A 17,976-nucleotide genomic window follows, 5' to 3' on the forward strand; every position below is an offset into this window, starting at 1 on the left:
AGGCATTGTGTGACTGCGTAAGTTCAGGAAGGTGGCTCACCACCAACTTCTCAAGAGCAATTAGTAATGTGGAATAGACACTGGCCTTGCCAACACAGCGGAGGTGATCCCTAAAACCAATATGTATAGACAATTTATCAAACGATCATTGGTCACGTGTGAGCTGGGACAATGGATATCATCTCATACTTGTGATGGGTATCAAATAAGCATAAAGCAAGGACCTATTTTTGGTTGATATTTCTCTTACCTAGGATGAAGGTACTATCTCACCACTCTCCTGGCTGAGGTCAGACTACAGACAAAACCCAAATCTTACCTGAAACTGTACATCTTTTCATAGAAACTGCCTGATCTGCTGAGTTGTTCCAGCACACTCTGATTTTATTTCTGAAACTTTTCTAATCTGTATAGGTTAATTCTACTCAGATTAATGTATTTGTTATAATCAAATATTTATTTTAATATATAAATATTCAATTGATCATAACAGCATTTAACAACAGTTCAACCGAAACATGCTTTGAAATACCTGGATTTGACTTAGAAGCTGAAATGACAAGGTAAAAGTATTATTGAATATTAAAATAAATTCAACTTTGCAATTATCTGTATTTGCAGTTCATTCCAGTAAATTTCCAGATTATTCACATACAATTCTATTACCACAGATTTGCATACTATTTTGTGGCACTCGGATGTGCGGTCCTAATTTTAGGAACAATACATGTTTCAATGTTTTCAGTTTCTGGCATAAGACAAACCAGAAGAATACGGCAAAAATTCTTCCATGCAATTATTCACCAAGAGATGGCATGGTTTGACTCACACCAAATAGGGGAACTGAATGCAAGACTGACAGAGTAAGTAATTGAGCTTTAATATCTGGCTATGTTTAATTGATCCGATATAGCAATAGATTATGACAAATGCTATGGACCAGAAGTGCCTTATCTGCCGAGAACATTTTATCACGGATTTATCAAAGCTTTTATTATTGCTGTTCCACAGTGGTCTGATGTCAAGATCACCTTTTTGCTTTACAATTAGCTATTACTACATCATTCATTATTGTTGCTTAGCTACCTCATATTACTGTCTCTGTTTCATAGCATCAGAAATATTCCCAATTATTCTCTTAAATTTCAAGTTTTTCATTAAACCCACTTTCATGTACAGAGGTAAGAAGAGTGAGATTTTTGTTGTTGGGATGTAAATTGTACATCCAACATATTGGAGCCTGTTGAAAGATAACGTAAACATATGAAGGATGTGACAACCATTCCTGGCAGTTTCCAAATATTTTATTGATTTATAAAATGATGCAGTAAAGATTTAAATTGTAACATACAATGAAACAGAATAATTGATACATTTTAGACTGCAAATCAGTTATTACATAAATGATACCTGGTAGTATATAAATATTGATGAAAATAAATTGAAAGTCAGTTTATTCATGGGATTGTTTTAAGTGACACTAACACTGTGAAGTAATTGCTGATGGCAGAGCCTATTATTCTGTTCTTTTTATATTAACAGTGATATTAAAATCATCAAAGAAGGTCTTTCAGACAAACCCAGCATAGTCATCCAACTATTCACCACTTTTGTGACAGGATTTATAATTGGACTTAGCTATGGATGGAAACTTACTTTGGTCATCTTATCAGTTTCTCCTTTTCTTATGGCCTCAGTTGTTATGTGGACAAAGGTATAAACACAACTTTTAAAGAATACATATGCATGAGGAAGTAGGATTCAATATGCTATTAAATGTGCAATATAGTTGGAATAGATAAAGAGGGCAATTGTAGTATATACTCCCATAAGTAAGTTCATGAAACATGCTAACATTTTGATAACTGTGACAAAATTTAATGTAATCTGTGACAAAGTAAACACATGTATTTTGCAAATCACATAACATATTCCATAAAAGTAATATTGGAATGGGTATTACTACATCAATTATGCTGATCAAAATCTTATGTACCTGTGCATCAAAAAGACAGGTTGTGTCATTTTAGATATCAGGCCAGAGGCTGAGGTATAAAAAGATAATTTAATAACTTTGAAACTATAGAAGATGGGTAGGGGAACAACAAATGTAACAATAATTAATATGTTTAGTACTTTGAAGACTATTAAAAACAGCACTTAAAGCCCTAGTTAGAGTGAAGCTGTGTGGGTAACCTATGCCACTTTTATGCAAAGTCTTCAGGTTGTGATATTCTACAAGATCCACGGCCAGTGTGTTGTGGAATATATTTTGTACTATTGAACTCACACAAAAGTTATGAATTTCTACCATTATAGATCGCGAAGATCATGAAGGAATTGTGTTGGAGACTAGATTGAGGATAGGGCCGTAAAAAATAATCATGACGGAAGACCTGAAGGGCAGGGTGTGGAGGGGAAAGAATCATGATGGGAAAAGTTGTAACTGTGGGAGGACAAGGAACAAGGGAGAAGGAACCGGTTCTTGATGTGCAAATCACTGAAGATGAAAGGGTGTTAGCTATGGAGGGAATTGGTAAAGAAGCTGTGTAGATAATTTGGCAGTAATGAATGTGGAAATGTTTCCGAGGATTTGGTCAGTTGCAGAGGCTGAGGAGGGTTTAAGTCAAGGAGAAGATTGGGTGCCGGGGGCACGAAGATATCGCAGGGAAGAGGGTAGTGGGATGATTAGTAATCCTCTTCAACCTGAAGGATCAACTCTTTTTCTCTTTCTACTGACACTGCCTGACCTTTTGAGTATTTCTAGCATGTTCTGTTTTTATTTCAGAATTCCAGCATCTGCAGTTTTTGATTGCCATTCAGAACAAGCCTGGTTGCCAGGCAGGTTGCTTATCAGGTAGAGAAGCATACAGGAGAAGAAGAGAACCAATAAACGGAGAGAAGGAAGGTGTATAGGGTGGTACAGGGTGGAAAGGGGGGGAAGGACAGGTAATGATGGGGGAGACTAACAGGTGGTTGTGATTTATGATGAAGTTGGCCCCTTTGGATGCAGGCCATCAAATGAAGATATGGAAGTTGGCGAGGTTTGCTTGCTGGAAGTAGAGGAGTCTAGAGATAGTAGGAGTAGACTGAACAGTCTCCACCATTCCCTCCCCATCCATCAAACTATCTCCACTATACCCAGCAGATCGAAACCTACCTACTCTTAGGGTTTAAATTTATCCTCCTTCACTTTGCCTTTGTTGCCAAGAAACAAGGGATGTTAATGGGTTGAAAGAGCTTGAAGCTCCTTTCCACTATCTTTGGTCTGAGTCATGAGCAAGACTGGAGAATTCTTGGTTCCCTGCTCTCAGAAGAGAGATCTGAGAAGTGAACTTTAGGGATGGGTGTAAATGTTTTAAAATATTGTTTAAAAAAAACAAAACTAATATTTTAAAATTATCTAACAGGAGTAATAATCAGTTAAAGGTACAAACTGGCAAAACAGCTCTTGAAAGCCAATAAAAGGAATTGTTTAATCATGCAAAAAGCCACATATCTGCATAATAGACAATAAATTGAAGGTAGCTCCCCACTCTTCCCTACCCCCTGCCAAATCATTTATGAAACAATTACCCGCTGGAATATAGGGGCTTCAGGGTCTCTCATCACAGAATTGATCCAAATGAGCTAAATCCCTCCTTATGAGTAACGTGATTGTTTGTGTCATTTAGTCTCCCCAGTGCAATCTGTGGTTTAATTGATGTTGCTTATTATTACCATTTTATCTCATTTTAAAAACAGTTTATAACATCGCTGACCAATGCAGAATTGAAAGCCTATGCCAAAGCAAGTGCTGTGTGTGAAGAAGTTCTCATGGCAATAAGGACTGTCTTTGCATTCAGTGGACAACAGAAAGCTCTAGCAAAGTAAGTTTTATTCAAACCTTTCTTAAAGGTTAAACACGTCATAATGCAGCTCATTGCAATCAGTTGGTAATCACCATAGGTGTCTCCTGTCAATCCATCTATGGACTCTGCTCTTGGCAGGAAGTAATAAATATGCAAGAGAAAGAGAAAAATAATTAGAGCAAGAATCATTTAAAAAAATATTCAAACATACATCTGTAATGGGAATAGATGGGATATTAGTAAAGAAACAATGATCTGAAAGAATGCAAGCAGAATTTTAACTGAAAGCTGAAATGTGGAACACAAGTATGAATTAGTTACTCAATAAATTAGATGCAACATGTTGTGGTGAGCTGTAAAAATGTGAAGCATCTCAAACCCACACCATCAAAGTCCACCCACTTTCAGCTTTAAAAGTGGTGGGACAGGAATAGGGTTTGTCAACCAATCTGCTTCTAAAAGGTGGCTTGCTCAGTTCACTATTTTAGTGAGTGTGCATGCCCAACATTTTTAAGTTTGACATTAACTGGCCACATTTCCGGCAGCTGAAGAGATCTGGAAGTAAATGGCTTTGCAATAGAACTTGTGAGCCAAAAAAAAAGGAATGCTTCCACCTTACCCTTAAACTACCCTATTTCCCACACCCAGCAATTGGCCTTAACTTCTACCCTGTAATCAGAACCATCTGCTGCACCCCTAATTTGATTGGATCCACCCAGAATCTGGTCCTCCCCAGCCATAAGCACCCCCTGAACTGGCTCTGCCAATCCCATCTACCCTCTCCCAATTACCAATTCCATTCCCACTGATCCTCTGCAATTTGCTGTTACCTCTCCAATCCCCTGACCCCTTTGATTTTCTTCATCCATACTGATCTCCCTTAACTCTTCAGTTCAGTTCTTCTAAGCCCCTCCCAAACCTTCCACTCTTGGTATTCTCATTTCTCAAACTTGAGGATCTTGCACCAAGCTTTTATTTACCCCATAATTTTTCTGCCCTCTGATCATCCCAACCTATTCAATAACTCCCAGATCTTATGTCCCCAAAAATATGCTTCCGTTCCCTTATTTTGATTTCCTTGAACCGATAACAAAACCTTCTAATTATCCTAGCCTTTCCAATCCAGTTGCACCATTCCCAATCTCTCTTAATAATTCTGAACTCCAGAACCCTTCTAATCCACTCAACATTCCCATTTCCCCACAACCCTACCACCCTACCTCCAGCTCTTCCCACAGCTCTCCCAATCTATCAACTCTGCCATTCTTCCCTGCTCCCTTTGATCTTCCCACCTGTCAACCTTTCTGCTCTCCCACGATCCATTAGTCTCAATGATAATGTTGGTCTTCAATCACCATTCCCCTGATACTGGAATTTACACTGCCTTGTCCATGGCCTTTCCTGCTCCTTCTCTCCCTCCTTTCATTCCCCTGTTGTGAAGTGGGCTGACACATTGGACAGACAGTCAATTTCTCACTTTAGGTGATTGCAGCCAGGAAATAAAGTATGTAAATCAGACCTGCTATTAAATTCATCAGAATTTGAAGAAAAGCTGATTCCCCAACTACCAAAATGAACAACCTATGCACTTTACCTGACACCATTCCCTAAGCAGCACTGTCATAACATATCCATCTCTCTCACCCACACACTTATAACTATTGAGGCCTATCAATCTATATACTCGATGATCCATGAAAACACTAAAAGGTCACCTTTCAGAAACCATATTGTGTGGCAATGCATATTTTGATGTATACACACTTGTGGTTCAACTTTCATTTAAGCCTGTCACACTAAACCTGAGTTGACACAGGTAAATCTAACTGTCAGAAGCAGAACCACAGCATTATGAATATTGAAATAGACAGTGAGAGAAGTTTATCAAGTTGTGTCCTGGAAATCACGATAGTTTTTCATTATTTCAGATACAAAGCCAACCTAAAGCAAGCCAAGGAGCTTGGAGTAAAGAAATCTGTCATCACATATGCTTCAATAGGTCTATCAGAGCTTTTAATATATGGCTCCTATGCTCTTGCATTTTGGTATGGGTCAAAGTTGGTTGTGGATGAGCCAGAAAATTATACAGTCGGACAAATTTTGATTGTGAGTATGCATTTTTATAATCATATTGCTGCTAACATTTTATAGTACAGTTCAACAAGTTCACTTTACAACTTGTGACTTTTACACCTGTTACAAACCAGCAACAAAAGAAACACACTGAGTTATGATTCAGTGTTTAAAAACTATTTTATTAATCACTACTTATAATAATATGAAAAATAGAAGTAAAAATGTTACTATGTTAGAATTCAAAAATGTTAAACCTTGAACATTAACCCCAAAAACTAAACTCTTCGTGTGTGTGTGTGTGGCAAAGTCCCAAACTCCAAGTCCAGGAATGGTTCTTAAAGTTCAGTTCTGCAAGCCGTAAGGTGAAACGTGAGCAAAGGCTTCTTCAACAACCACCGTTGTCTGAAGATAAGACGTAGATGTAGAGAACATAGGGAGAGTAATTACGAAATCCAAATGTTCCACGATGGAACCCAAACGACACTTCAGTGTTTACTCGGTAGTGACTTCCTCACCCCGAAAAGCATCCGAATCGTGGTCGTCCACACAAATACCTGTTTCCTTCTACAGGTCGGCAACAAAGTAAACTCCACCAGATTACTTCCAATTTCCATACATGGATTTCAATGGCAGACACAGTTATTGTTTCTCATCCATCGATAGAGAAACTGGCAGGCTAGTGTTTCTCTCCCTTTCCTCTCTCTCTCTGCTTTCGACTGACCTCTTCAACAACGTCATTACGTCCTTTATTTTCTATTGTCTTAAGCATACCACACACACACACACACACACACACACACACACTATCTTAAAGGGACCTTCACCGAGTCCGTAACACACCTGATCCATTAACAGTCAGTAGCATTCAAGGCTGCCAAGTACTGTAGGAGGAAACGCCAGTCTCGATGCTTAAGTAAATGAAACAAAATCTTAGCGCCAGAAAAGAGCAACAAATTCTAGTAAAACCAAATTGTGGTTACTTCCAGTGATCTTTACATTCTTCCCCTCTACTTGCTGGGCTCTTACCACTGCTTATCTGAACGTATACCATGCCAGGTCGCTGACTCATTGACAAAACAAGAAAAAATATCTATCACTTCAATTTTATTATGCCATGTCACTTATCTTCTGTAAGATCTTAATTTTTTTCCCCAAAGATCACAGTTTACCTTGAGGGTTATGGAACAATATAATCACTGCAAAACAGTTCTACAACCTATAACAAACATGATGATTGAATTAGTCAAAGAATAGTGAGATGTCTCAGCATTGGCTGTGGACAACAAATATCTCCTTGATTCTCTTCTTGGTCTTCTCTGGCTGGTCAGAGGGTTAAGTCAAGACAAGCCAGTACTGACATGAGTTCGACCTTGGGAAGCACTCAATTAGCTGCCTTCTTTTACCCTTCATGCACTAGCTTAGATGCCCTATTTATTTAAGGGGTAGTAAATAAATTTGTTTTACCCAAATATTGACACTTTTCCTACCCAAGTGTTTAGAGTCATTTTAATTTGTCATTTAATATAAATCATCTCCTTTGCACAGCTTTTGGAAAGGTCTCTCAATGCTTCAGATAAAATAAATACAACTCAGTAATTAACCTCCAATCATTTTACAGATACTTTTCTCAGTGCTGACTGGAGCATTCTCAGTTGGTCAGGGACTAGCAAACTTTGAAGGAGTTTCAAAGGCTCAAGGTGCTGCTTATGAAATATATCATCTTATTGCAAAGGTAAATAACATCTTTTGTATCTTTCTCACGTATAGTTTTGGTGTACTTGTTTAAAGTGGATTCCTTTAATGGTGTTATGACTGAGTAAGAGGAGAGTGGTTCATTCCACAGACTGCTGTTTTAGTAATTTCAGCCAGATAACTAATAGAAGTCTCAGGCTAGGAAGCAACATAACAAACTAAATTTCTTTACTTCAATCTCTGACCAGCCTTAGCTGATGAAAAGTAAAACAAAATGGGTTGTTGATGGCCCATTGATGTAATTTCTATCAGATGTTAATTATGCACCATAAAGGAAGATAGACAAACAAGTTCAGATACGAGAGGGTTGCTAGCCCTGGTAAAACTGCATACAACAATAACTTAGTAGAAATGTAGAAAAAGCAAAATCACTCGTGAGAACATACAAACAAAAGGTAATACCTATAACTACATGTTCAATGGCCACAGACGTGATTTGATTTTTTTACCAAAGTATTACGTTTCAATTTTTTTGTTTGTGTATCTTTGTTTCCAGTATCGTCCTATAGATAGCAGCTCCAATGATGGTCATAAACTTGATAGTATCGAAGGAGATGTTGAATTCAAGGATATCCATTTCAGTTATCCAACTAGACCAGATTCAAAAGTATGCTTTTTTATTGTTTATTTCATTTGCTTACGTAAATATATAGACAATGTGAAAGTAATAATTTGTGTTAGTTGATCAATAAATGGAAAAACCACTTGACCAAGAAGAGTAGAACGACAAACCTTGAATCCCACTTAACAATGGATTGCAAAAAGTGGCACTAATTCCTTCGGCTTCGGATTTGTAAAGATCAAGCAATCGAGATGAAAGACAGAAGTAGGGCATTTGGAGTGAAATTTACTTCTGGTTTCAGAATGTGGTGCAGAACTCCAACATGAAAGGGAATTTGTCCCTCCCATTCCACTCTCTGAAATCTTTTGAGAAAGGAATCTGTTACTCCAGCGAACATCCAACTTCTTTGAATAACCCTGTTGCCAGAGTTCTACACATCAGCCTGTTTTAGGCATACACGATGCAATATGGGAAGGCAACAATTACATTTTGTAGAAGCAGCATTTATAACAAATCATCTTTAAGCAAGTATGAAAAAATGGCACTAAGTATGCTAATGAATCTTACAGAAATGTGTTTCCTTTGCAGAGTTTGCATTACCTTACTTTATTTTAAATACTGTTAAAATGATTTGTTAAAGTCATTAGTGACTTATAGAATATGCAGCTAAGTCACGTAATAAACAGACTGTTGTTTGAAAGAGGAAATATGTCTCACTCATTACATAAGCAAGGCTAAAGATTAACTTTAATTTCTGATCAGTACAATTGTGTCATAACATTACCAACTTAACTCATCTCTTCTGATTGTTTGTAAGATATATACAAGATAAAAGATACCTTTATTAATCACATCGAAACATATCTTTTGCGTAGAGTGTTCTGGGGGCAACCCGCAAGTGTCGCCACACTTCCGGTGCCAACATAGCATGCCCACAACTTCCTAACCTGTACGTCTTTGGCGTGTGGGAGAAAACCGGAGCACCCAGAGGAAACCCACGCAGACACTGGGAGAACATACCAAGTCCTTACAGACAGTGGCTGGAATTCAACCCGGGTCACTGGCACTGTAATAGCATTACGTTAACCGCTACACTACCGTGCCTGCCACTTTCTGGAATGCCGAACTAACCCAAACTGGCTTACTCTCATCTCTGTAAACCAGAGTAGATCAGTAATACACAGCTCATAAATGTCATTACAATACTTAAATGTAAACATGCCAACATTTTATATTTTGTTATTAAATATTTCTAACTTACTTCAGAATGCATGATTAAAATATGGGGACCCAAAAGAAAAAGAAAGAAAGAGAAGGGAATGAAAAATTATTGTAATATAATAATATGCTTGCAATCTCTTTGTTTCTAATTTATATCACATCTCATCATTTTTAAATGATTATAATTCTCTAGTCTTCTTTCATAGATTCTTAATGGTTTAAATGTGAAGGTTGCAAGGGGGCAGACCATTGCACTGGTTGGAGCTAGTGGCTGTGGTAAAAGTACAACAATCCAACTACTCCAGCGTTTCTATGACCCTCAAGCAGGACAGGTGAGTGTGAGATGTGTGTATGGAGGTGTGGAGAGTTCAATGGCTTATATAACTTCTCTTAGTGGCACTAACCTGTATGAAATAGGAAGGGAAGGCTCATTTTGAAACCAAGTGCCAAATCACAGGCAGGCAGTTTGGTATTGAAACTTTGCCTATTAACTGTAAAACATGCCACGTGCTAAATTTAGTGAAAGGTTGTGCTGCAATAACAATTGTCATAATTTTAAAATGCCAATTGGTACTAAGAGTAATGAAAAGTTATGCTGCATAAGACCTTTCAGCCCATTGTGTTTATGCTGGCCAACATGCATTGTAAATGCATCCCACATCCAAGCACCCAGTCCCAATTCTTGAAGGTTATAGCTCTCCAGGTGGTCACCTGAAAACCTTTACAGTCTGGCAACGGTTTCTGCCTCCACCACCCTTTTCAGGTAGTGAGTTTCAGACCCCACTAGTCAATGAGTGAAAAACTTTTCTTCACTTCCCTCTAACCCTTCTAGCGATTAACTCACACCTAAGCCTTTTAGTCACTGACTATTCTGCTTCATGATCACTATTTTTTGGACTCCTTGCACTGCACTTTCTCTGTAGCTGTGACACTTTACTCTATACTGTTATTGTTTTTACCTGTACTACGTCAATGGACTCTGTACTAACTCAATGTAATTGCACTGTGTAATGAATTGACCTATATGATCGGTATGCAAGACAAGCTTTTCACTGCACCTCGGTACAAGTGACAATAATAAACCAATACCAACACCAGTATTGCACCTCATTTCTCCCTGCTACCTCCCATCTTCCAAAGAAAATAATCCCACTTTCTTCACATTACTCTGTCCTTAATTTGAATTTGATGCTAAACAAAATAATAAGGGGAAAGATTGTCTTGAAACAGCTTCATAATTAGCATTCAATGAGAGTTAAACTACTGTAACATTGTTTCTGAGCTTAAAAGAAAATACTGTCACACTTGATGTTTCACTGGTGCTTGAAGAACAGTTCTTCCAATTATAGACTATAGGCATGCACTGAGAAATACAGCTGAAAGTGAGTACATAATTGTCTCTTACTTAAATTGTTATAAAAAGTAAATAATTACTGACTAACCTTTCATGCTCCACAGAGGCAGATGTAAATATTAAATAAGCAGTATATTTAAAAAAAACCTTTATTTATACAGCATGGTAACGAGCCTTTCTGGTCGAATGAAACCATGATGCCCATTTTAAACCCATGTTAACCTACTAACCTGTACATCTTTGGAATGTGGGAGGAAACTGGAGCTTATGGAGGAAACCCACGCAGATACAGGGAGAATATACAAACTTCTTACAGACAATGACGGGAACTGAACCCGATCACTGGCGCTGTAATAGTGTCATGCTAACTGCTATGCTACCATGCCGCCCCAATAGGCTCAGATTAGCATTTTCCCCTTTTAGTCTACTACCCAATTATTAAGACATTAAAGATATTGATTGTCTAACCTTATGTATATATGAGTAGTTGCTTATATGGACTCATATAAATCTAAGCCCTGAAATATTACTACGATATTTTTGTTTTATATTCAGATGACAAAATAAATACAATAGCATAGTTATACAGCAGGAAAGTAGGCAATTATTTTCTTTTATGATATATCTATATAAAAGTCATTAACTTAAATCTATTGCATCTGATCCTTTAGATCACTCTCGATGGGCATGATATCCGTACACTGAATGTGAAGTGGTTGAGAGAACACATCGGCGTTGTAAGCCAGGAACCAATTCTGTTTGCTACAACAATTGCTGAAAACATAGGCTATGGTCGACAGGACGCAACTGATGAAGAGATTGAGCAAGCAGCCAGGGAAGCGAATGCTTATGATTTTATATCAATGCTACCTGATGTAAGTCATTGCCTGATTATAAATTCACAAGTATGTTGGTTGGATGGAGGGCTTGAGTTATGAGGAGAGATTGTTTAGGCTGAGTCTATTTTCCCTAGATCAAAGGAGGCTGAGGTGTTATATGATAAAATTATGAGAGGCACATAAAAAAGTAGATAGCCAGAGACAAATCAATTTTAATTAGTCTCCAGACAGCTATGGTAGCCAGAGATTAAGGTCAAGATAGCTGAATGGCAACTATGCCTTTAGCTACCTTGACCTTAAGCTGTCTTTAAACACCTCTTCTTCATGAGCCCCTTTCAAGTTTCATCAGCTATATTTTAAAGATTATTTTTATGAAACAGTGTAAGATTTGTGTATTCAAATTTTACAGAAATTTAATACAATAGTTGGTGAAAGAGGTACCCAGCTGAGTGGTGGTCAGAAACAGAGAATTGCTATTGCACGCGCAATCGTCAGGGACCCAAAGATTCTTCTGCTGGATGAAGCAACGTCTGCTCTCGATACTCAGAGTGAATCTATAGTGCAGACTGCTCTGGATAAGGTAAGTGAGAGTGAAGAAAAAGAAATCAGAATTCCCTTATTGACTACTCCATAAGATATCAGGCTGCCAGCAATGAGCAGCATTTATCAGGAAACATCCTGTAGGCCTCAAACCCACTAAAAGTACAGAATTTACTCTTAGGTTTCTACTTTTGCACAACGTGTTTCTCTCCACCTCAAAACAATGCTTAATTCTTCATACAACAAAGGTTTGAATGCTCTGCCCTAGTTAACATCCTCTCAATTTTAATTTCCATTTACTTTGGACAGAATATAAAACAGACAGCTGATCCAATCTCATCAGTCCCCACTCTTGTCTTCCCTTTTTTGATATCAGTGTGAACAATGGTCCTCTGAGCTTTCCTCTTTTGTTCCTTTACAACACAGTGACACCATTCTATATATTTTTACTTCTCCCATAATCCCCATTGAATTGAAATTAAAATTATCAAACCCTATCCTTACCCAGATTCTTCATACTTTTCTCAGTATTCCATTCTTTTAGCAGAGCTGTTAGAATTTTAAGAATGCCTCACAATGTTCTCTCTGCTACGTCATTCAATCTTAGTGCCTTTATGTTTGGCATTTCACATCCATCTAGATATCTCAATTCAAACAGTTGCAATCATAGAAGTTCTAACAAACTATAGGATGTTTTAAGTTGTAGAAATACAAACTGACTGTGAATGAGCCCCCAGCAAGTTTATGGTAAGAAATTTGACTGAGGTGATTCACGAATGGCTTGCATATTCATGTGTTTGTTAAAAATATTGGCATAAAATTTTGTTTTAATTGGAGTAAGGAATGTAACAGGAGTTCTATCATTGGATGAAACTCTATTGACATTATTTCTTGATATATCCATGGCTAAGATTGATAAAAAGTACCTACTGGATTAATTTCTTATCATTTATGATGTTAGCAAATTCAATGCGCATTGTTTAATCATTACTTAAAATTTGAGATAGTGTTATTCCTTTGCACTTCAATTGTATCTGTTTTAATGTCCTGAGAGTGATATAAAAGTAACAATAAACTAAATGTGTATCTTGTGCAGATGAACAAAGGTAATTACTTTCATTGATATCCAAACAATATAATGCAAAAGAAAACGAAGATGCTTAACCAATTGAGTATTCTAGCAATAAAACTGGGACGTATAAAAGCTCCCTCAATTATTCTTACTCCTTTTGTCTATCACTTATACTCCTAAGGAAGTAAGAAAGGAATGAAATTGTTTTATTATGTTTTCCAGGAACAACTTAAATAATGTTCCTTACATATATTTCTGCAATTGCTGCTATGTGTGGAAAATGTAACAACCAGTTTGTGTGCAGCAAGATCCCACATGATAAATGATCAAATAATCTGTTTTTTGGTGGATTATGCCCTTGCCCAACCCCCCCCCCCCCCAATCCCCACCTTCTACTAATGGAGTTATAATCGTTTGTTCAAATCTTGAAAGATTCTATGGTAAAATTGGTAATTAATTCTCGTGTGGAGCTTTGTGTTTCAGATGTGCATGGTGATTTGAATGTGAGACTTTGAAACATAAGATCTCTAATTTCCATTGGTTGAAAATAGAGTGAGAAATACTGATCTGTATTTTGAAATATTGACCTCACTTTTGTTCATGAACCTATGCTGATAAAGTTAAATTTCTGCTTATCAATTAAAAATTTTAAACAATGGATGCAGCATCAGTGAGAGTTTGCTTTTCTTAAGGTGACTACTTTGTTATTGCTTAGCTTGCCTTGGAGGCACCTTCACTGAGAACTTTATTTTCTTCTAAATAAAGTATTCTGAACACATTTTGGTTCACAAATTCTAAACATACATTAATCAATTTTAGGGCATTCCATTTCAGTATCTTAATCTTCTCTCCATAAGATTTCTAATATCTAGCAAGCCAAGTACAGGAAACAAAAACATTAAAGCTGGCAACATAGTTGTCACTTGATTTTTGGGAGAGCATTGCTGACATTTCAGAAATCCCTCAGGAATGGATAACATATGAGTAGAATCAGGAAAATGAGTTGGGGCGGGGAGGGAAATCACCAACTGAGATGCATGGCAAAGAAAAATGAATGGATGTGAGGAGCCATCATAGTCAAGCACGACAAATATTCAACAAAGAAATAGCTAATGAGCTAAAAGGTAAGAAAATTGGAGAATGAAAGAAATCCTAAAGCTAGTTCCAGAATTATAACAGAAGATGTTGGAGAAAACAATGGGTCCAAAAGCCACAGAAAGAGAAAGGACAGTTTAGCAGAGAGCGGTTGGATCTTCTCTTTATACTATTCCCAATCCTTCTTCCCATACACTGCCAACATTCTGATGTGGAATCTCTCTCTGGATCTGAGCAGTAACAATTGTTTCAAATTTTATCTTTCGGGTAAGGTTTTAGACACAGAAGTGAACCTCTACATATGTATTTTCCTTTCATTGATGTGGATTGTATTTCTTTTCTAGATAGAGTAGTCATTAGTTCATATTTTTATCAAAAAAATAAATGCAAAAAAAATCTGGAAAGAAATAGCAGGCTGATAAGCTCCAGAAAGAAAGGTGAACATTTTAGCTTTAAACATACATAGAATGTATTCTTAGTACTATGATTTTGACGATTCCCTTCAAGTTGCTAATCTTTCTTTCTCTGTGTTTCAAACATTTAATCTATTCTAGTGTTATTCTCTGTTGATTTTTTTATAGTACGTTAATGGTTAAAGATTGGAGAAATAAAACAACTATATTAATGGGAATTATTTATCCTTATTTTTAGTGAATAGATTAAACTACTGCAAATATATTTGTGTTCTACTGAAGAGCAGCTTCAGTGCTAGTTGAAAGTGAATAGAGCAGAAGGAATTTTGGAGAGTAGAGTGATGCACTTTCATCGGGATAATGAGGAGAGGTAATATAAAATAAAGAGAAACTGAAAAATCAATAGATGCTCAAAATCTGAAACAAAATAGAAAATGCTGAAAAACTCAGCAGGTTAGGCATCATTTGTGGAAAGAGAAACAGTTAACATTTTGGATCAAATAGCTTTCATCAGAACTGAGAAAGAGAGAGAGCAAGTCAGTTTAAGTAACAGAGAAGGTGGCGAGCGCAATGGTGGAACAGAAGTTATGTCTGTAATCGGATGAAATAATGTAGCCATTGAATGGATAGTTAAACCCCTTTGTGTAATGTGTTGCTAAAGTAGTGAATGTTGGTGATATTGTATAGTCTGGCCCTCTGGGATATGCTTAGCAGACCAGAATATACAAATGAAAGAATAAAAAGGCCTGTCCTGATATAAACAGGTAGAAAAAACAAGTTATCTAAAGTTGGAGTCCTGCAGGCTGCAACATGTCTGAACAAGACATTGTATTTTGACTGTGCACATTGCAGCCCGAAGGTCTCAATAATGAATTCTCCAATTTCAGATAACTTGATTTTTCTTTCTGTTTGTATTAGATCAGATGAATTTTGCTTGCTATTCCTCACCGTTTTCTTTTTGTTTGTATATTCTGGCCAGCTCAGCACATCCTAGTTGGCCAGAATTTATATCACCACATGGACTTCACAAGTGTGGCAACATATTGCACTGTTTTTTAAAAAAAAGGAAACATTGACAAAGGGTTGTAGAAGCAGGGTGACTCAAGGGTCTGTTGGCACGTCATTGAAAGTGGTAGGCAGATTGTGAAAGCAGGTAATAAGGCATACACAATTCTGGGCTTTATCGATGGAAGCATGGGTTATAAAAGCAGGGAAGTTATTCTGAATCATTGTAAAACACTGGTCCACCCTCATCTGGCATATTATGTCCCATTCTGGTCACCACATTATCAGAAGAAAGTGAATGTTATGAAGATGATCCAAGAAATATTTATGAGAATGGTTTCTGGAATGAGTGACTATGGTTACAAGAATAGATTGGAGAGACTGAGAGCATTTTCTCTGGAGAACATAAGGTTTGATTGAAGTATAGGGGTCTGGACAGAATGGATAGTGGGAGACTGTTCTCTTTGGTGGTGGGGTCGAGAACTAGAGGTCACAGATATAAAATAAAGCAGAACTGTATTGAGAGTGACGCGAGAAAAAGTTCTTTTGCAAAATGTGTTGAAGGAATCTCGAATGCATTAACTGCTAATGTGGTGGGGACAGCTTCCATTGTGGGCTTCAAGAGAGAATTGGATATCCAGATATGGTGGGGAAAAATTGCATGGCTACAGAGAAAGGGTTGATGAGTAGAACGAGTAGGTTGTCATGGACATGATGAGCCGAATGGCCTCCTTCTGTAACCGTTCTTTGTACAGTGTGGAATACACATGCAGCTTTCACCAGAATAAAGAATCTGGTTCAAGAGTTAAGCCAGTTGTAAAGAATGGTTCTCTCTGAAATCTGAGGACAAAATTTCTCTCCAGTGTTACTAGCTGGAATACTGTGCTTTGGAAGCTTTCTTGTTTCTGGTCTATCAGTTTCAAGTAATGCTTTAATGGTTAAACAAAGCTTTGGATCAGGTCTAGATAATTCAAAACTAAGTTGTCTTAATAACATCAAGGGTTCAAGATTATGCAATGTGATTATTAATGTATAACAGATTAACACACTCCCCTGACATCCTTTGACTCCACTTTAAAATAGGCATTGAAATAAGCAAGGGGATTTTATATGTTAATATTCAGGCAGTTTAATTTCAAAGCAAGTAAATCAAAGCATTTCATTAACATGCAAATAAAATAGATAAGCAATGAGATTCCCTGAAGTCTTGTGAACAGGGTTTGTTATGATCCTATCTAATCACTCCTTCACTGCAGGCAAGAGCAGGTCGTACAACCATTGTGATTGCCCATCGCCTCTCAACAATCAGTAGTGCTGATATCATTGCTGCCTTTTCCAATGGAGTGGTTTCTGAACAAGGAACTCACAGTCAACTTATGGACAAGAAGGGAATCTACTATTCCCTAGTAAAGCAGCAGGTAAGTTGTAAACTGTAACCAAATCAGCTTTGTTTATTTTGTTCTTCTGTGACTGATGTAGCTGTATAATCTGTATGCAAACTATTTTAAACTATTAATATGTAAAGGAAATAGGGAATCTGAAGAGGTTACTTTCTGTTAATGGTAGAACCTTTTTCTAGCAGAAATGCCAGTCTTAGGTGAAATTGTTTTGCATCTTTAAAAGATTGCATTTCTCACCACTATAGAAACATGTTGAGAGCTATTTCCTCCCTGCTAGTCTGAATGTCTGAATGGAGGATGCCAATAACGAGGAGAATCAGTTATCTGTTTCATGCACTCATTTTAGGCAAATTGGCTGATGGAACAAGTGTGTTCTATGCAAATTTGGAAGATTCTTCATTTAGAAGTTTGTGTTTCAGAAGACTTTCACTGCAACTAGTAGCCTATGGCAGATGTTTGATAACACCTTTCGGGCTGGTCTCTAAGAATGGTCTGACTGACAGAATTTCTGCTGAGCCTGAGTCTTTTCAATCCTCTCTTGTGATGTAAGGATTTAGTAGTAATTTGAGAATAGATATTTGAGAGTGTGGCAGGGTGAGTGGGTAAAATTCAATTTCTACAATAATACAAAGTGAATGAATGCAGAATTTATGATTGTTAAATATTTGGAATAATTTTTCTCCCACTTATTTCAAGGGGAATCAAATGAGTGGAATGCATGATGCTTCAGGTCAATGGAAAAGTGGTAAAACAAGTATGTTTTAAGTTATGGGGTGGGGGGGATTAGGGGTTGGGT

The 17,976-nt window shown here is 37.2% G+C and overlaps 1 protein-coding gene across 1 annotated transcript in view; it reads left to right on the top strand.

Moving 5' to 3' along the window:
- Window positions 1-506: 506 nt before the first annotated feature.
- Window positions 507-17,976, top strand: part of abcb5 (ATP-binding cassette, sub-family B (MDR/TAP), member 5) — a 47,882-nt gene continuing 30,412 nt past the window's right edge. The window contains exons 1-11 of the mRNA XM_052016938.1: window positions 507-563; window positions 672-863; window positions 1,543-1,714; window positions 3,745-3,869; window positions 5,780-5,957; window positions 7,546-7,659; window positions 8,176-8,286; window positions 9,669-9,794; window positions 11,488-11,691; window positions 12,065-12,235; window positions 17,037-17,198. Of these exons, the coding sequence (XP_051872898.1) occupies window positions 556-563; window positions 672-863; window positions 1,543-1,714; window positions 3,745-3,869; window positions 5,780-5,957; window positions 7,546-7,659; window positions 8,176-8,286; window positions 9,669-9,794; window positions 11,488-11,691; window positions 12,065-12,235; window positions 17,037-17,198 (1,563 nt within the window). The 5' untranslated portion in view covers window positions 507-555. The remainder of the gene's footprint in view (window positions 564-671; window positions 864-1,542; window positions 1,715-3,744; window positions 3,870-5,779; window positions 5,958-7,545; window positions 7,660-8,175; window positions 8,287-9,668; window positions 9,795-11,487; window positions 11,692-12,064; window positions 12,236-17,036; window positions 17,199-17,976) is intronic.

Source organism: Pristis pectinata, chromosome 5 (assembly GCF_009764475.1).
Source record: "Pristis pectinata isolate sPriPec2 chromosome 5, sPriPec2.1.pri, whole genome shotgun sequence".
Taxonomy (NCBI): Eukaryota; Metazoa; Chordata; class Chondrichthyes; order Rhinopristiformes; family Pristidae; genus Pristis; species Pristis pectinata.